At 43.5% G+C, this 20,782-nt stretch overlaps 1 protein-coding gene across 6 annotated transcripts in view; it reads right to left on the bottom strand.

Annotated features, from left to right (window-relative positions):
* Positions 1–20,782, bottom strand: part of KCTD3 (potassium channel tetramerization domain containing 3) — a 70,264-nt gene that overhangs the window by 10,488 nt on the left and 38,994 nt on the right. For 3 of the 6 annotated variants that reach the window (XM_047754579.1, XM_047754580.1, XM_047754581.1), the window contains exons 11-17: positions 17,745–17,832; positions 17,500–17,616; positions 13,579–13,749; positions 9,284–9,439; positions 6,789–6,885; positions 3,601–3,785; positions 3,385–3,523 (exon numbers count right to left, since the gene is read on the bottom strand). In XM_047754579.1, the coding sequence (XP_047610535.1) occupies positions 3,385–3,523; positions 3,601–3,785; positions 6,789–6,885; positions 9,284–9,439; positions 13,579–13,749; positions 17,500–17,616; positions 17,745–17,832 (953 nt within the window). Of the gene's footprint in view, positions 1–745; positions 2,457–3,371; positions 3,524–3,600; positions 3,786–6,788; positions 6,886–9,283; positions 9,440–13,578; positions 13,750–17,499; positions 17,617–17,744; positions 17,833–20,782 lie in introns of those variants that run through there. The other 3 variants (XM_047754578.1, XM_047754583.1, XR_007131153.1) reach the window with 3 other exon arrangements.

Here is a 20,782-nt window from a genome sequence, read left to right as displayed (position 1 = left end):
CATAGCAGGGGTAATCTGCTCAAGGTTACGAATTTAAGTTGCAGAGGAGCTTCAAACTCCTGCTCTAACACACCAAGGTTCAAACTCTTAAATGAAAGAAAGAAAAGATTTGGAGTATGATGGAAACACAGTAGAACGGTATATACTGAACTGCCTTTTGATGAGAGTTTACTGTATGTCTTTGTGAAAAAATCCAATTACCTTTTTACTCTTGGAAGAGACTGGGCAAATACTCCGTTGTTTAAAAGTTTTCCTACTTGTGCATCCCACTTTCGCATGAGTATGATAATGAAAGAAAGGTGTAAGATAATTACATTCCTCAGCAATGCTGGAATTGTTTTGCCTAACCTTTTCCATCATTGATTAATACTAGTTTTCATTATGTTAAATTCCTCCCTTTTTACTTAAATTTTATTTATTTTGCTTTTTAGGGCCACAGCCACAGCATATGGAGGTTCCCAGGCTAGGGGTCAACTTGGAGCTACAGCTGCCAGCCTACACCTCAGCCACAGCCACACGGGATCCGAGCCATGTCTGTGAACTACACCACCGCTCACCGCAACGCCAGATCCTTAACCTACTGAGGAGGCCAGGGATTGGACCCACAACCTCATCGTTGCTAGTTGGATTCCTTTCCGCTTGGCCACAACGGGAATGCCATTCTTCTTTTTTTACGGTGGGAAGAAGTAAAGACATGAACAAACTCACTTAGGTGTACTTTAAGCAGGATAACTGAGTGAAAACATTGTCTTAATCATTTTTATTTGACTTGACAAATAAATACAAGAGAATGGGTGTGAGACCACTGGCAACATAGTAAACTTTAAAGATTTGACTCAGCTCACTTATATTTCCTGAATGGGAATATATACATTATTCACCAATAAATGCTTAAAGCTTTAAATTTACAATTACCTTGTTTTCAGAAACTTGGAAATCATTCTGATTAAGTGGAGGGAAAAGTGCAATAATTTTTTGTTGTTATAATTCAAAATATATTTAAAATAACATTTTTATACAGCCGCCAAACCTTTTAACCAAAAATTCAGAACTGTAGTCTCTTTAACAAAATGTCCACCTTCTAATGTAATTATCTTGATTAGTAACACAGGGAAAAAAACAGGTGGCTCCTAAATGAACGCAGACTAGCAAAGGCTTCAGTTTTCCTTTCTGGGCACTCAAAACTTTGTCTTTAGTCTTTGTATTTCATCTGTTCAAACAAAGACAACTGCTCCAACTTTAAATAAAGTTTAAATGGACTTTTGACATTTAATAGTGGTGATACTTGCTATGACTTAAGAACTCCAACAATGAGAATCAGAAAATGACCACAATTTCAATTATCCTAAAGGACTTACTACTAGTGTAATGTGGTATTCAACATCAATAGTGTTTCTGAATTACATATTTTTCACACACATAGCACCTCATTCAATATCTGGGAAACACTTTGCAATCACAATAAGGATTGGGAGACTCAGTTCCAATGTAATTCATGTGTTGTATCTGTCACATAACATTGCAAGACAAACCTCAGGCATAATCAAGATTAGGAAGGCATTGGTACCCATGCTCTAACAGGATGCCCACCTATATGGGCACTGTCTTAGGAAGATGGGGTACTACGCTTCCAAAATCCACAGAGTAGAGAAACACTGAAGTGGAGTCTTGCTTTACGAATGATCTGTTAAATGTGCTTGTAAAACTAAAAAAAATTTCCCAAAGGTCATCAGCAGGGATACGGTTATTTCATCTCCTTATCCCAGGTCATTCTGCTAAAAAGAAGTCTAATTTGAATGTGTAAAGTTTTGGTGTAAAAGCGAATATACTGAAATCCAGGAAAGTTTAACTCACAGAATTAACAAAACAACTATTCACTTTGTGGAGTTTTCTTTCATAAGCTGTACTCTTGCCCTGAAGAATCACTTTTTTTGTGCCGAGGAGATGGCGTCGTCTTCGTGGGAGACGGGGACGCAGTACCAGGGGAGTCAGTTCCTCCATCAGATGTACTTGGGGAGGAGGCCAGGTGAGGAACTTTTTTTCTTCCAAGGAATCCTCCTCCTTCAAATCCTCCTTTCCTCCGTAACTCCAGTTTATTTTCATTTTCATCTTCTGAGGACCTTTTCTTGCCTTCTAGAAAACCTTCGGCTATTTTATGCACCTCCACTCCACTATCTGACTCTCTGAGGTTTTTAACTTCGGTTCCAGGTGACTTTCTCTCAGACACGTTACATTCCCCTGGGGCTAGCTTTACTTCGGCTTGTACTGCCCCCAAGTTGCCATTTTCAGGGACAGCTCTTTCTATGTTTCTGTTCAGGTTAACAGTCTGGAAGTCCCTGTAACTGTGAAAGCTCTCAGTCCTCCTTGCTCTTGCTAACAAGGGACTTTCTCTGTAAGGCCTCATGGAACCGTAAGTAGCTGCTTCATGGATGGTTTCGTGGTGCTGGAGCTGAAGGCTGAAATACAGTTTTTACAAATGACAGTTCATAATTCTTTCTGGTATTTTTTAAGGCCACCGATCTCACTAAATAAACTACCAGTTAAAACATTATAAAGATACTATATATATCAAAATGTATGTCAAGCATCCTATAGGCTGTGAGTGTATAAAATTAACAATGCAAATTATACCATACACATATTCAGAGAAGCTAAATTTTTGAATAGCTAAAAAAAGCTTGGGGAAAAAATAACCTTTTTATCCAATACGGAACCAAAAGAGTGTCAGTATTTGATCCTTACTTCAGATTTTGTTATTTTTTAAAATACAGTTAACTAAAAAGATACACCATGTCATTGTATTAAAAGTACACAATGGAGTTCCTGTCGTGGCGCAGTGGTTAACGAATCCAACTAGGAACCATGAGGTTGCGGGTTCTATCCCTGGCCTTGCTCAGTGGGTTAAGGATCTGGCGTTGCCATGAGCTGTGGTGTAGGTCGCAGACATGGCTCAGGTCCCGTGTTGCTGTGGCTCTGGCGTAGGCCAGTGGCTACAGCTCCGATTCGACCCCTAGCCTGGGAACCTCCATATGCCTCAGGAGTGGCCCAAAGAAATAGCAAAAAAAGACAAAAAAAAAAGTACACAATGCGTAACGTTACATTATCTTGTCTAATCATGTTGATTAAATACGTCCCTGGAGCAATGGAAATGAAAGACGCACAAACTAAGGTGACGTGATTTTTCTAATTTCCTTTCCATGAATTCTTGATCACAAAATAGGCATTCGAATTGGCAGCAATTCACAAATTAAGGTAAAGGGCAAAAAATGTATTTGTATGAAAAGAACCAGACAGGCATGGAGATGAAAATTTGGTAAAAATTTTAAAAACGTGAATGGCAACATAAAGTATGAATTTAAAATGAACTTCACCTCTTTAACCCACCTAGAATTTGATTCGCGGAGACGGCTATGCTGAACGACAGAAGTTGCTGGACTGATGTTGGGGGTGGCACAGCGAGATGTGCTCAGATCGCACTGATCCAGTAACTTGAGCAGCTCTTCCTCCGTCGGGCCACCGACATCTTTGGAGAAGGGACATCATCAGAGTCACTTAGGTCAAAGCCACCCTGCGGTAAACACCTTGCCCTCTGGAACCTACCCTTGTCCTCGCTTTTGTTAACCATGTCCATCGCGGTGGTCAGATCCCACATCTGAATGCTGCCGTTCGTGTGGCCTGTGAACAAGTAGCGCCTTGGCCTTGAACCCATCCTGCTGGACCCCTCACATTCTCTCACTGTAAATGAGGATATTGTGGTACAGTCAACAGCTTGGATCTCACAGATTCTGCAAAAGATTTTGTACAGTTTGTAAACTATGGGGAACAAATAACATAAGTCAGGTTTTTGAAACTGCTCATTGGCCAAGTTACAGCCGAACATACACAACAGATTTAAAGGCGTCAAAGTCAAGAGCAATGAAACTCAAGCCTTGCTTCTTTGAATCTGAAGAAAAAGCTCTTATTATAACTGAAAAAAGCAAATAATTTAAATCAAATTAAAACTTTTGATGAGAATTGAGCAATTCTTTAAAAGGGAAGTCCTGAAACTAAAAAGGCAGAAAGAAAGCAAGAAGGCATCACACTAGGAAAGATCTTAAGTCATTTAACCTTTATATACAAAATTTAAAAACCTAAAACGTCAACAAGGTATAAAAGACATGTCTAAATATGTCGAAATGGTAGGTGGCGTAATAGATTCTTCATTTTTTCCAAGCGTCAATTTTCATAAAAGATAAAAGAATCTGACCAAGAACAATTACTGACATTTGACAAATGAGGAAACTTTTTTGTTTCAGTCAATGTGCTGAGGTTACAGAGGGTTAACAAAACTGTACTTGATTGAAGCATTTATCCCAACCTTCTTCAAAAATAGTTGAGACTTAATTAAAAAAAGAAAAAGATTAAGAACAGGGAAATCCAAGATGAGAAAATAAAGGAGGAAGTACTATCCCTATTAAGCGAGAAACATATGAACAGAATATGAACCTTCACCGAGATAGAATTTTTTTTTATATATCATAAAAGTGTGAACTGTTTTGTTTTGGGGTTTTTTTTTATTTTGGTTTTTGGTTTTTTTTTGCTTTTTAGGGCTGCATCTGTGGCAAAGGGAAGGTCGCAGGCTGGGGTCAAATGAGAGCGGCAGGCGCCAGCCTACACCGTAGCCACAGCAACGCAGGATCCTAGCTGTATCTGTGACCTGCATCACAGCTGATGGCAACACCAGATCCTTAACCCACTGAGCAAGGCCAGGAATCAACCTGCGTCCTCATGAGTACTAGCTGGGTTTGTTACCCCTAAGCCGAAGTAACAACTCCTCAAATGGTTTTCTGTGTTTATCAAGATGATCATTTTCTCTCTACTTCTTTAATGTAGTGAATTACATTTATTTTTCAATATTACCTGTGAAAAGGCTTTTTTAAAAATCTCAATTCCTATTTCTATTTAAAACAATCAGCCAATGCTCCATGATGTGGACCCTACAGACACAGAGGCTGGCTGTACCGCAGCATTTTATAGAAGGGCCCTGAGCACCTCGGGCCTGTGGTGTCACCTTGGGCGGGGTGGGGGGCAAGCCTGGGTACACAGGGCCGGCCGTCAATAACAATAAACAAAACAAGCCTAAATGCATGAAAGCAAACATAATATCTGATTCTTAATTTTTCCTATGGAGAGATTACTTAAAATTCTTCTTCCTTTAAAAAAATTTTTTTTCAAGTTTCCTTCCTTGCCAATTTTCAGCAAAATTCTTTCACTTCTCACTATTAAGAACCTGAACAGTTTTTCAACAAAAAGCTTAGCTTCAGAGTAGGTTCATAAAGGGCTAATCTCCCTTTTAATTTTACAAAATAAAATCTGTAAAATTACTTTTCTTTGTTGGGGGCAGGGGTTAAATCGAAAAGCCTGGATTTTAATGAGAGAAAGAAACATTTTCAACAGGTTCCTGGGCTTGTTATTTTTACAACTCTAGCTTTTCTGCTGGAATCAAATTTAAAAATTACAGAATTTGTTTTATCATGCAAAAATTGTTGATACTTCAAATAGCATCAGTGTGTTGTTGTAACCAGGACACCACTTAGTAACAAAACAGCCCGAGGAAGGAAAACAAACGGAAAAAGAGTATGAAATAATGTACGGTTAGAGGATATTGTCACAGCCACTAATATTTGGCAGCCTTTCCACCTAATATGCCCACAACACTAAACCACAGTGATGCATTTCTCAAAGTAAAAATCTGGCCTCTAACTAAACTATAGGCTCCTAATACATTTTCTTAAAAAACTAACAAAAAGATAGTTCAGTACATAGAAATCATTCTCTGGAAGCATTTAATAAGTGCTGATGACTATATGCAATGACCGTTGATAGAAAATTTATCATCTCTAAGCCTTTACTCCTTAAAATATTAAGAAATGAGAGAGCACATGGTGAAGAAAGGATGTCAGGAAAGTCATTAAAAATATCACTAGCATTAGTAAGAATTTAACTTTTTTTCACTTTTTGACATGCAAAAAATTTTGTTTTTAATGAGAAATGTAATAGCTCAGTATGTTTGAGGCTATAAATAACAGATTAAAACAAGCTATTTCAGGAGTTCCCACTGTGGCACAGTGGAAACAAACCCAACTAGGAACCATGAGGTTGCAGGTTCGATCCCTAGCCTCGATCAGTGGGTTAAGGATCGGTGCTGCCGTGAGCTGTGGTGTAGGTCGCAGACGCGGCTCGGATCTGGTGTTGCTGTGGCTGTGGTGTAGGCTGACAGCTGTAAGCTCCGATTCGACCCCTAGCCTGGGAACCTCCATATGCCGCGGATGCGGCCCTAAAAAGATAAAAGACAAATAAATAAATAAATAAAACAAGCTATATCACATGTTTTTCACTCAATGAAATCTTGCCAGGGTATCTGAACTTTATAAACAGGAGGCTCACAGAAACAAAGTAACTTAGGTTGAACTTACATAGCTAGGAGGAGGAAGTGCCAGAATTGGAATTTAACGCTTCTGTCTGGCATAAAATTCCCTCTGTATCTGATCACAGAACCTTCCTAATAGGTCCATGCACTGGGGAAAATCTTCAGCAGATCATAGCGAGGAAGCATGTAGTACAGTAAGTACCCTGTCCTACTTTTCTAAAGCGACCTCAAGACAAAGCATAGATGTCTCTCGCAACAGTCTGCTTCTGAGGGCACTCTTTTGCAAATTTCAAAGTATTTAATATAATAATTATATTATTAAAATAATTCAAGTTATTTAATGTCCTCTGACTATAACAGTACGGTAGTAAAGTGTTACCTCTTCCCGGTAGATGAGAGTCTGACGAAGAGCTTGTTGGTGATGGGAACCACCTTCTGGATAAACACCTGCTGGTCATCTCGCTCTCCGAAAGGCCCTGGCTCAGAAAAGAGAAGATGCCAACAGTTCACTCCAGTCTAATCGCGTTCACTGAGCAAGAGGAAAAAGAACCACGAAGTTGCTTGAGACTCTATACCATTTCTTGAGACTATGTACTAAGAGAACTAGAAGGAGAACTGTTAAAATACACGTTCTATGTTTACTACCTCTCAGAATGTGCCCCCGGTCTTCTCACTTCAAAAACAGGATGTATAAATGATGGTACTTTGAGAAGTGAACATGGAAAATCTTTAAAAATAAAGTGCAACTTCATTACACAGAACTTGATTAATCTGAGCCTGCTGTACCCTACTAAGGATTTCAATCTAAAAGTTAAATTCAGTTACTTTCACCTTATTGTACTTGGCAAGGCTCCTTTTCTTTTAAAAGGATTCTGAACAATATAAAAACTGTTTCCAAGCACAAGTTACACATAAAATTTTAATAATTCTCTATTCCCATCATACTTAGTAGCCAAATACCAAGTCATTATTATTTGCAAAAAAGTATTATGACGTACAAAACAATTATGAAGGACAGTATGTTCCAAGTTATGCCAATTATACCTAATAAACAGAGTAACATTTTTATTAGTCAGCAAATGCTTACGCTTACTATGTGCCACAGGAAATGCTTTTTACAAACCACTCATTTGCATCATCGAAATAACCACATAAAGGATGCATCATCACCATCTCCATTTTACACATGAGAAAACTAAGGCACCAAGAGATGAATTTCAACCAAAGATCTCTTGGGTCCCACCTGATAGAAGGGGAATTTGAACCCAAGCTGTCTGACTTTTTTCACTAAGCCATGCGGTTGCCCGATTACTAGAAAACCATCTGAAGTCTAATTCTCTTGAAATGGAAACACAGGCCTCCTTCAGTAGCCCACAAACAAAAATCCAAATAGTGACGAGGAGTGAAACAACGGCGGATGGGCTGTGGGGCTGTGACCTTCCCTCCTCTTGAACTTTACTACGGATGTGAGCGTCTCACAGACTTAACGCTTCATATCTCAAGTAATTCTCCGTACCCCCCCCCCCATGGACTCTCCACCAACGCCTTTGCCCAAATTCGCCCCTTTCCCCCAAAGCACACACAAAACATCCTCACAGCTCTCCTAGCGTCCATGGGGAAGAAGGGAAGAGGGATCAGAAATCCGACCTCTCCGTTTCCTTGCCTTCACCCTAGTCCCAGCTTCCTTCCTCCGGTGGCCTCCAGATCCATTACTCCATTCACCACCTGCTGCCACCTGGCCTCCACTCACACCTCGCCTGAAACCGGACCTTCTGTTCTGTTCCACCCAACAGTCTCTATGGCTCCCTTGTAGGGTTTTTTCAGACAAAACTATGAGGAGAGAGAGAAAAAAATCTCCCTGCCCCCTTTAAATATTGTACAAGGCAGTCTTAGCTCACAGACAGGGCTGCTTCTAAATATCTTTCATTCACATGACACATGCTCTCCCTGGTCTGAAGCCTGCCTGTCTACCGCGTCTCCGGTCCTACGAGTCTCCGCCACATACCGGCAATGAATCATGTTCCTGACATTGTCCAAACGGGCCAGACGCTTGGCCCCTATCCCTTTAACACGCTGCTCTCCCTTCCGAGCATGTCCCCGTCCTGGGAGCTCCCACACCGCTCCGACTCAGGGCAAACATGAAGACCTCGATGAAGGGCTCTGTCTGGACGTCCGTCTCCATCCAAGGTAAGCGGGGATCCCATCTACCTCATGACACTGCCAAGAAGGTGAGCCACGGGAGTACAGCACAGCACCCAGCACAGACACTAGCACCCTCTCCCCGGGGCTTTCTGTCCCATGCGCTTGAGCACAGGCCAAAGCCCACTGTCTGCTGCTGCTTCCCACGGCTCTCGACACTGTGAGGCGATGCTCACGACAACTGTTCAGACTCCTCATGCCTCAAAGTCCTCAGGACACGCCTTTGATGCGGCACCGTTAGGTCACACCGGGTGGTATGTCAACTACAGTTCGATGAAGCTGGAAAAAAGTTCATTGATGAAGTAAAACTACACTTTCAGGCTCATCCACGCCGGGAACTGGGATCACAGAGCAACTGTTAAGATGGACAACACGGAGCAGCTCTCGTTCTAAAAATACCAAGACTGTGGCATTACGAGGCTCATAGGAAGCGTGCATTTTTTAAAGATGTATCTGGAATCTTCACTGCGGGAGCACATTCTAGATGGACACACATTTAACAAAACGCAAAATACTGCTTCTAATGAACAAGTATCACTTCTGGACCATCATAAAGACACACTGAACTTCCGTTTTAAATGCATTTCAAGGCAAAAAATAAGACCGTTTGGCTACTTAGCACCCCTTTTTAGGTTTCGACGTAACTGCTGCACTCCCCGCCCCCAGCCGGCCCACCGATGTCGTTGCCCGAGGAGTAGCTGCCGTGGCTCTCGGTCTCCTCCAGAGACAGGATCTTGAACGACGCCAAAGGCGTGGAGCCCGGCTGAGTAGAGATCATCCCTCTGAATCGCGTGACTGTCCACGTCCGGACGTGGTTATTATCTGCGCAGACTGGGAGGCGAGAGAATACAGCAGAGGTGTTAAATACAGACCACCACCAAACTCGCTTCTATAAACACGTTTTAACTTTTCTCACTCGCGTTTACACGAAAGAGACAGCAGCACATTCTGAGTGGCCAACAGCTTATCTTTAGGTTATACTTAATTTGTGCCTAGCAACAAAAATGAGATCACTGACTATGGTTTACCTGCTGCAAATATAAGGCATATGAGTAAATCTATGGATCCTTCTAATAGTAGCCTGTAGGGTATAGATTTAGAAAAGGTTAAAAAAAAAAGTGTGAGAAGATGCTGAATATTCTGTTCTGTGGCTAAACTACATTGTAAACGAGTTGACTAGTTTCTTTTTTCCAACCTATAAACTTTCTCATGTTACTCATATTAAACAACCAAGATCAGGAGTTACTGGAAATGTATTGGCAAAAACGACATTCGTCAAAAAGCTTACAGGAACCAGCCACTTACTGCACATTCACAGTTACATGCGAATTGTATGAAAATTAAGATTCTGATACTAAAGCTGAGAACGGGGAGTTCCCGTTGTGGCGCAGCAAAAACGAATCTGACTAGGAACCATAAAGTTTCGGGTTCAATCCCTGGCCTCGCTCACTGGGTTAAGGATCCGGTGTTGCCATGAACTGTGGTGTAGGTCACAGATACGGCTCGCAGCTGGCATTGCTGTGGCTGTGGTGTAGGCCGGTGGCTACAGCTCCAACTGGACCCCTAGCCTGGGAACCTCCATATGCCGCGGGTGCAACCTTAAAAAATAAATAAATAATAAAGCTGAGAATTATTTTTATATAGAGTCCACATTTAATAAGCATATTCCAATTAGCTTTTTTCACGTAAATAATATTAAGTGGGTATATACTGAGAAATCTCCTAACAACTTATTTTATTGTTTTTTGTCTGAATAGATACTTCACAAGAAAATATAAACCAAAAAAATGATATCATTAATGCAGCAACTGTACTTTTGTGTCATGCCTTAATAAAAAATTTACTAATTTGCCACTTATTATGAACTCATCAGTAGATACTAGGGAAGTATCCAAAATTTCTTATATATACACAATATTTCCTACTGGGTAAAATGTCACAGTTACATTTTTTTTTCCTTTTTTCTTTTTGCTTTTCAGGGGCGCACCTGCAGCATATGCAAGTGCCCAGGCTAGGGGCTGAATCAGAGTTATGGCTGCCGGCCTACACCATACCCACAGCAAAATGGGATCCTAGCTACATCTGAGACCTACACCACAGCTCACTGCAACACCGGATCCTTAACCCCCTGAGTGAGGCCAGGGACCGGACCTGCATCCTCATGGATCCTAGTCAGGTTCTTTAACCAACTGAGCCACAAAGGGAACTCCCCACAGTTGCATATTTTACACAAAACTTTAGAAATTTAATTCTGGCCAACAACAAGAAGAGAAAGTATACACGTGTTACTTATACAAGATTCTCAATTCTCAGAATGCCAGTTTTCTGGTGAAAAAGCAGACATTTAGTCCCAGGCTATTTAATTAGCTTCATGGGAAAAAATTTCCTGATTTCATTATTAAACTTACTAGGACTCAGAATACGTTTAGCTGAGTCAAAAATGCAATTATAGCAATTCTGTTGGTATTACACATATTCTCTAATATTTTTATTTAGGACATTAACACCATAGGGAAAAGACTGCCATTACATTACGTTTACATCCACCAGGTGGCGGAATAACACAGCTGAGGACATACAAAACATCGCACATTTTTGGGTGAGTTGGGTATTTTCCCTGACAAGTTTAAATTTCAAACCCACATGAAATATTTGTGTCAAAAGCAAATGTAACTAAGGAGGTCTCTGGCATCACACTCTACAATAACTTCATCACCATCAAGATAGTATCAGCTGCTCCTGAGTATGGCACTGTCACTTCAACATCAAAACGCTCCTGCAAAGAAACCGTCTAGGTTCTCACAGGATCAAGTTACCTCATTTTATACAACATTTATTCCCAAGAGCTATGCTAAGGGCTGAGAAGACGGTGGAGTGCCGAAGTTTCTGCCGCTGCGGAACTTATTTCTAAAAGAGGGAGAGAGATGATAAATAAGAAACAGTGACAAGTCTGAGAGAAAACCAGCTGACAGCAAGCAGTGACTGTGGGAAGAGGTTGGCCCGGTTCCGACCAGGAGGCCTTTCAAATGGGGCCTGAGTGACACTGTCTCGGAAAAGTATTTCAAGTCAAAAGGCCAAGTGCGAAGGTTCTAAGACACGTTTAAGGAAAGAAAACGCCAGTGAGCCAGGGGGTCAGGAGCAGGAGAGTAAGAAAGCGACGCGGGAGCCGGGGAGGAGCGACCTGAAAGGGAAACAGGATCCCGAACAGGGGGAGCCGTAGTGGTTGGTTTATTCTACACACAGTAGGAAGCCTCGGGGAACCAGATCTGGTTTGCGGGCGGAGAGCCACGTGGGCTGCTGTGTGGGGCAGGTGCCGAGGGCCGAGAGGGCAGCAGGCTGAGCACCGAGAAGCTCGCTAAGCTGGGGTGAAATGACGCGCCGAGCCAGCGAGCTGGCAGCAAGGAGCACCAAGGGCAGTGATCAGACGTGCGCTGCGTGGACACTGAGGCGCAGCCAACAGGATGACGGATGGATTACACGCCCGCCCGCCCGCCCGCGCGGAGAGGGATGCGAGAGAGGCAGGGCCGCGTGGGAGCCCGGATTTCCTCTGCGGGTTCATGAGTTAGTGACGCTGTGTACCAAGGTGGCTTTTGAGAGAAAAGTCAAAGGTACTACCTGACCCAGGTTAATACTTCATCCAGGTTAATGTATCGATGCCGACTACGCGTACAACCCAACACGAAGCACAAGCATTCGCCACGCGAGTTTGGAACTCCGGGCATGGTCACAAGTGGAGCGACGGTCTGGGAGTCACGGGCATGTAGGGGGTGAGACCCAAACCAGCAGGCTAAGCACAAAGAAGAACGGAGAGTCCAGGAAAGAGGTCTGAGGCAATACCATACCAGGTAGCCGGGAAAAGAGCAGGAACCAGCACAGAGACAGAAACTGGGGTGGGGCAGGTGTTAGATGAGTTAAGGCTTCATGAAGGCTTCAAGGAAACACTGTTTCAGGAAGGCATAATTACATCCCCAACAACGATGAGACACTCGGTAAAAGCATATTCATTCATCCATCTATCCACCCATCCATTCATGTATGACGAGGTATTTTGGGCTACATTTGGTGTTTACTCAGTGCAAGACACACACCTTTTTGGATCAGGTAGTCTTCACACAAACAACCTTGACACATGAAAATGATGTGTATAAAAATGTATGTCAGGCAGGAACTGACCCACGGAAGATTACACTCGAGACTGTTTTAAAAAAGCAAGCTCCACTGCTACACCTGACTCTCAATTCAACTTTCATCAAGTCTTTCAGACACAAGGAATCCCACAATGGAATTTTACTTTGTCATCATTTTACTTTGCGTCATGCTGACTTTACTGGAAAGTCTCTTAATTTTTCAAGTATCAAATTAGTATCTAAATTTAAAAGCAAACCCACAAAAAATGTTTTCTTCAAATCTCTTTATACATTTGGCTAGTTTTTAACATTAGTAGTTAATGGTAAAGTACTAATATTCTACTAATTGCAGTAGTAAACCTTAGGACAATACAACCAAATTTATATAAAATTCATACTTGAAACATTTCTGGTAAATTCAATAGGATTATGATATTCTGAAATAAGCTATCTCATGAGAATAAAATATTGAGAGTAAAACAGATAAATAAAGGGTATGATTGATATCTTCCAAATTTGTGTATACTACAATCAAACAAAAATCAGTGAAACCTTAGAAGACAATCATAGTATTTATTCAGCTCTTAAACTTCTCCACCACTTTTTCTGCTATGTTTTTCTCACATAAAACACTCCTTTTATTTTCTTTTTAATTTTCGGGAGTCTGGAAAATTATACCTAAGGCAAGGATTTACGCGAGGTAGACATTTTTTTTGGTAATCAAAACTTTAATCCCAGGGATTTTCACAAATGAAAAAAAAAAAAAAAAAATCTCGCCCAGGAGCTCAAAGGTCAGCTGTACCAGGTACCCTTCAACTGGCAGGCCGAGTACGATCACTTTACCTGATACGAGGTGCTTCTCCGACAGCATGATTTTTGTGACGGGACTGCGGTGAACGGTGAAAGTCTGGAACAGCTGCGGGCCTGACCCCACCGTCTCCGGGTGCTGCACGATGACCCGGACTGCTCCAGAGCTCGTACCATAGGCGATCTCAATCCAGTTACCACTGACACCTACACAGTCAGAGGGCTGGGTTAGCAGACGGCAAAAAGACGCGCTTGCGAGGCGTTCCTGCGATGGAAGAGCGGGATGCAGCACTCGGATCAGCCCCGCATCCAGCTCCGCACAGAAACCCTAGGCGCTCTCTGACCAGCCTGAAGTCACTTCCTTTATACGTCTGTTCCTACCACGTGATTACCCACTCTCTCCCCTGTACTGAGGACTGAGTTCTAGCCCAGCCACTGGAACATGTCTCTCTGCCTCTGCCCCTTACTGAGAAGAGACGGAGTCATAATCATTTTTCAAGCTATGTCCCCTTACAGAGGGCCCGAGACATAGCAGGGAACTCCTCACATGTTTAAAGAATAAATGCGACATGCTAAGAATGCCACTGACCCAACGCAGGGTTCCTGACGCCATACTCCATCTGCCACTTTTCCCCGAGAAAGACCATGCGTTGCTTGTGCTACAACATAGCAACTTCTTTGACTAATCAAGTACTCTGTCCACTGTTTCACAGTTTCAAAACTGTCAACCGTGAGACAAAAATTCCTACCCTTGCGGAGCTGAAACTCTAGAGGGGCAGTCAGGCGTGGGAACGTGTGTGTATATAAATACACAGATATTTAAAGTGAATTACACAGTATATGAGTAGGAGCGGGTAAGGGCCTGAGATACAACTTGAGGCTGTGGCGGCAGCTAGGACAGCGATTACGGAATCCGATGGAGCCCGCGGGGGGACAGGCTGTGGGATGATCTGCTCCACGCTAACCTTCCCTTGAGAGCTCTGGTTTCCCTTCCCGTCCGCGTTGTTTTACTAGCTTGGATGGACTGCTGTTTCACCAAAGAAAATATTCTATTAGCCGCAACACATTCCGAGCAAGCACCATGAAGACGGAACTTCATGCCTTTCCTCAAGAGCTAGAACCTGCATGAAACACCGCCTTGTGACCAAACCTGGTCACTCTGCAACATCGCGCCCATTACATGCTTGCACCATCATCCTGTCCTACAGCTCTCCTCTAATTATGCAGAGCTAGCTCCTTCGGTCAGGTTCATCTGGGGCTTTTTTTTTTTTTTTTTTTTTGAGGTGCCCGGATTCCATTCCATAGTTAAAAATAGAATGGAATTCAGTGACCTTTATACTTGAAAAGCTTTGCAGAGAACCTCTTAGCTTTAATAGCTGTTCTTTCTGACTCACCTGAAAATACATGAATCAAAAAAGGAAGAGACGGAGTTCCTGTCGTGGCACAGCAGAAACGAATCTGACTAGGAACCATGAGGTTGCCGGTTCAATTACTGGCCTCACTCAGTGGGTTGAGGATCCAGCGTTGCCATGAGCTGTGGTATAGGTCACAGGCATGGCTCAGATCTGGTGTGGCTGTGGCTGTGGCTGTGGCTGGCAGCTGTAGCTCCCTTTAGACCCCCAGCCTGGGAACCTCCATATGCCACAGGTGTGGCCCTAAAAAGACAAAAACAAAAATAAAGGAAGAGCATGCTATGGAAAACAATTCTCAAAACCTAAAAGGCAACTCCATCCTCATGCCTTTTTTTTCTTTCTTTTTAGGGCTGCACCCACGGCATATGGAGGTTCCCAGGGTAGGGGTTGAATCAGAGCTGTGATCTGAGCCATGTCTGCGAGCTACACCCCAGCTCACAGCAACGCCGGATCCACTGAGCAAGGCCAGGGATCGAATCCGCAACCTCATGGTTACTAGCTCCCGCTGTGCCACAATGGGAACTCCCATCCTCATGTCTTAAAAGAAGCCGCAGCCAACTACATTAGACTGGGGAAACGAAGCCTATGCCATTCTAGAGCAAGCTTCTGCAAACTTTCTGTGAAAGGTGAAACAGCAAATATTTTAAACTTTGCATGCTAGACTGTCTCTGTCACAACCACTTAATGCTTTCACTGCAGCAAAAAAGCAGCCCAAGATGTAAAACTATTAATAAACGAGAGCATGGTTGGCTGGCCTCTGTTCTGGAGCAATATAGTTTAAACTACTGTCATTTCAGTCAAGGAGTCACAGCTCACTAGTAACAAATCCGACTAGTTATAGTATCCATGAGGGCTCGGGTTTGATCCCCGGTCTTGCTCAGTGGGTTAGGGATCTGGTGCTGCTATGATCTGAGGTGTAGGTGTCAGATGTGGCTTGGATCCTGTGTTGCTGTGGCTGTGGTGTAGGCTGGCAGCTGCAGCTCCTATTCTATACCTAGACTGGGAATTTCCATATGCCACAGGTTCAAGCTCTAAAAAGACAAACAAATAAATAATTTCAATCAAAATCATCTGCATACACTAGAATATTTCTTTCATACTGATGTTGATTTATTTCAATGAATTCCACAAAATTATTTTTTATAAGTAACACATTCAAACCTATTAATATTACTGGCTACATCTTAATATTTCCTAGAATTCCTTTCATTACAGAAAAATTTTCAGTTTTTTATTTATGTGTATCTTTCACTCTAAAATATAAAAATTCCTTTTTTTTTTTGGTCTTTGGTCTTTTGAGGGCTGCACCCGAAGCATGTGGAGGTTCCCAGGCGAGGGGTCTAACTGGAGGTGGAGCTGCCGGCCTACACCACAGCCACAGCAACGCCCGATCCAAGTCGCATCTGTGGTCTACACCACAGCCACAGCAACGCCGGATCCAAGTCGCATCTGTGGTCTACACCACAGCCACAGCAACGCCGGATCCAAGTCGCATCTGTGGCCTACACCACAGCCACAGCAACGCCGGATCCAAGTCGCATCTGTGGTCTACGCCACAGCCACAGCAACGCCAGATCCAAGTCGCATCTGTGGTCTACACCACAGCTCACGGCAACGCCAGATCCTTAACCCAATGAGTAAGGCCAGTGATAGAACCTGCAATCTCATGGCTCCTAGTTGGATTTGTTTCCACTGTGCCATTAAAATTCTTAATAATTTACAGAGCTAGTATGTTACTTTTCTTGCAATAGCTTTTGAAAAAGCAATGAAAGTTAGGGATATTGATGTTTTCCAAAACTTAAAATCTCCCAGGGAAATAAGCTTATTCTCTAATAGAGATCAATAGACTAAGAATTTTTTGGTCTTGCTGATTAAAAAATTCTTGGGAGTTTCTGTGTGGCTCAGGCGGTTAAGTATCCAGCATTGCCACTGCAGCAGCTCAGGTTCAGTCCCTGGCTCGGGAATGTCCACATGCCACAGGTGAGGCCAAAAGGAAAAAATAATAAAGCTCATTTTAAAATGAAATCACCTCCTATCTTATGAAATAAGTGTGCATATACATTTTTAAAATAATTTATTATTATAATAATAAGGCTTAACAATGCAATTCAGAAGAGGAGAAATTCTAATTTCACCTCAGATTATGCTTGTTTATCAGTCATGTTTGATTTCAATATAAAACCAAATATCAACTTTAGACTAAAAGACATGAAATCTTCACTAGTATATATAAAATAGATAATCCCCAAGGAGCTACTGTACAGCACATGAACCTCTACTCCATATTCTGTAATAACATATATGGGAAAAGAATCTGAAAAAGGATATATGTATAAGTCAATCATTTTGCTATACACCCAGAACTAACACAACACTGCAAACCAACTATAGTCCAATAGAAAATAAAATTAAAAAAAGAGAGATGAAATTCTTAGCACTGCATTCTCCAAAACAAAGGACCAGACTAGTGTTAGAATAAACCAATGAACACACATACATCCTCAAAAGAACTTCGGCAACGATCGTAATTTTGCCATGTACTAACTTGTTTTGGGGGTGAGGTAAACACTCAGAGCAGTGATGGCATCGTTGGAAGGATCATGATAAAGTTCAGTCACAAGAAGGTCGTTATCCTTCATTCGCAAAGGGAACTTCTGCATATCTGAGACATAAAAAAATTTAAACAGCATCAAATAGTGAATCTACTTAAAACTAAAAGAGGGAATGTTTTCCCACTGCCATTTTAAAAATCAAACCAAACAGGACCGTGCCAAGTGTCTGGACGCTCACCGATGTAGTATATGGAGCCATTGTTACATCCCAGGAGGAGGAACGAGCCAGCCGTGTCGTAACTGGTTATAGGGACGACATCTTGAACCTGCAGCAGTGAGACCACTGTTAGACGGCAGATGTTAATTACAATCTCTACGTTCTGCTCAGTGTCCTCACGTGTTTTATCCTTTTAAGAGAAAGGACACCAACACCTGATCTCAGCATGGCTTAGAAAACGGACTTTCGTTACACACACACCCAGGGGAACGCTGAAGAACCACGACAACAGCCCCTTTTAGAGATGTTACATTTTTTTAATATCCAACCAACAGCACTTTCATGGATGCTTTTTTTTTGGGGGGGGGACTGCTTTTTAGGGTCACACCTGAAGCATATGGAGGTTCCCAAGCTAGGGGTGGAATCGGAGCTGGAGCTGCCGGCCTACGCCACAGCTCACGGCAACCCCCTTAACCCACTGAGCGAGGCCAGGGACTGAACCTGCGGTCTCACGGATGCTAGTCGGATTTGTTTCCACTGAGCCATGACAGGAACTCCTGACAGCAACACTTTGAGAATTTGGCTGGTTTATCTCCTTTTTCTGCACCCATTAGGACTGGAAAAGCCAAGTCTGACCGGGCCCCTTTCTCCCTTCTCTCCTTCATGTAAGAGATGAAACGACCCACCCAGAATTACAGTTAGAAAACAGATCCACCAATTTCCAGACAGTACTCTGGCCCTTGCTAAGTTGTCACTACTCCTTTGACAGGCAGTATTCTCTCTCTTCATTCTCCCCACCAGACTGCTCTATTTCTCAGGAAAAGGCCAGGCCAACAAGTTCTCAGATGCTTGTTTTTTTCAAGTACTAAAATAAAAAAAAAATTAGTTTTCCAAGTTACAATTAGTAACTGCCTATGTCTGTGCGAACAGAAAAGCAAAGGGTGTGATTTTTACTATAAAACAAAATGAAAAACCTGTTAGGAGTCCTGGAAATAAGTACTATCAAAATGAACTGTCCTCAGGTACAGCCAGGCCAGACAGGCATGTAAAACTTCACAGATGACATTTATGTATTTTTTATGTATTTTTTGCTTTTTAGGGCCATACTCACGGCATATGGAGTTCCCAGGCTACGGGTCCCATTGAAGCTACAGCTGCTGGCCTACACCACAGCCACAGCCACGGCGGATCCAAGCCATGTCTGCAACCTACACCACACCTCTCGGCAATACCGGATCCTTAACCCACCAAGCGAGGCCAGGGATGGAACCCACATCCTTATGGATACTAGTCGGGTTCATTACCGCTGAGCCACGACGGTGACGCCGCAGACCACATGAAATGACACCCTCTTTATGTACCAGACACCATGCAGGTGAACAAGGGCCAGAGTGGAAAAGGGAGGTGAACGATCACCTTTGCTCTGTAGGAACTCAGAAACGCGTGGGCAAGAAGAAAAGAGTATGATGTGACGGGCACTAAACAGGGTGCAGGACACCATCGGAGGAGGAAGAAAGGCTTCTCCTCGCAAGCCCCGTCCAGGGAGGAGGGCGAGGACGGAGGCGAAGCTCAGGAAGGACGTGAAGCTGGAAAACGCAAACAGGCCACCAGGGCATTAGGTGGAGGAAGGGCCCAGAGCACCTGAGAGAAGAGCGGGCGGAGCACAGCGTCCGGGGCCCTTCTCAGGGAGCCAGAGGACGGAGCTTGGGAAGAACCCCCAGGAGCCGTGGGCATCTGGGGTCTGGCGCGGCTCTGAGCCACACTGCAGGTGTCTCTGTGAAGACTCCGCCGCCCGCTCCCCACGCGCAGCTCAGTTTCTGTTTCATCAGAGCCCACAGGGCTGAGGGCAAGTCCACACTGAGAACTGCCAGCTGGTCGGAGCCAAGACATCCGAGGGCTTGAGGGGAGGCTGTGTTCCACTCACGCCACTGCCCAAGGTCCTCTCACCAAGGGCATCTTCCTCCACCCCTGCCCTGCAGAAAGGGCTTCACTCCACCCAGAACATCCGCAGTAAGAGGGTCTGCAGGGGAAAGCCACGGGGTTCCTCTCCCCAGAAGGCATTTTTCAGGGGCAGGGTGGCAGCAGCCAAGGCTCCCGGGCACATCTGCCCTCTTGTCCTCTGGGAGGGTGGGCTCCAGGACGAACACCTTCCTGCCCCTTTTCCAGCAACCCCTGAGCACGTCCTGCTTTTCTCCTCGCGTTCCCCCCTCAGCACAAGGAGAAGAGAACACGCAGAGGGTGGGTGATACGTTAGGTTACAGGAGTCAGTGCTGCTAAGTTCTCAACTGGAGCCAGGAGCTGGCTGCCTGGCAGCCTCCTCTTCCTGACCAGCAACGTCAAGAGGAGAAGGTGAGAAACCACGCAGATGGGCACACACGCTCAGTCAGGGTGGCCACAGCCCTAAGGTGGAGAGGGATGCTCTCTCCTGAGGTACGGCGCAGGGAATACCGTTAATTTCTACCTGAACTCTTCAAGGGCCTGTATTTTGAAAGTAATCCATCTATCTTCCCCAGCAGTACAGGCCCCACAATCTCTACCGGATAGTCACTATCTTGTTAATGTTTTAACCTTCTTCCATTACTTCCTTCATACTTCCTTAGATTCACCGACCTAGCTATGCATTTCTCTGCTAGTAAGATTTACTGTTTCCCACTCCCTCCTGAGTATAAACAGACTTCCCATCAAAGGGGACTTCTTTATAAGGGTTGTAAGTGACAAACTCGGTATTACCTGAGGTCGGCCCTCATTCATGTGCTGACGGTACTTTACCGGATGTAAAGCCCTAGGGTGAGAAGGGTCTGCCTTCTGCTGGGGATGCAGAGTCTGTTTTAAGTCCAACCAGTTACCGCCATCACCCGTCCATACCTTTATGATACTTACCTTCTGCGACGTCACAAATGCGTTTAAGTATGGACTGGATGTGATTTAGCCTTGATGTATTTATTTAATCAACAGTCAGGTCTTTCTTCAATTCTCCAAAATTGTCAGCAACTATCTTTTCTCACCTGCCCTTACTCCTCTGTTCCTTTCTGAAAATGATTTTCCCATTTTCTCTTTTT

The sequence above is a fragment of the Phacochoerus africanus genome, chromosome 12 (assembly GCF_016906955.1).
Source record: "Phacochoerus africanus isolate WHEZ1 chromosome 12, ROS_Pafr_v1, whole genome shotgun sequence".
Lineage (NCBI taxonomy): Eukaryota > Metazoa > Chordata > Mammalia > Artiodactyla > Suidae > Phacochoerus > Phacochoerus africanus.
This window is presented reverse-complemented; position numbering and strand designations above follow the sequence as displayed.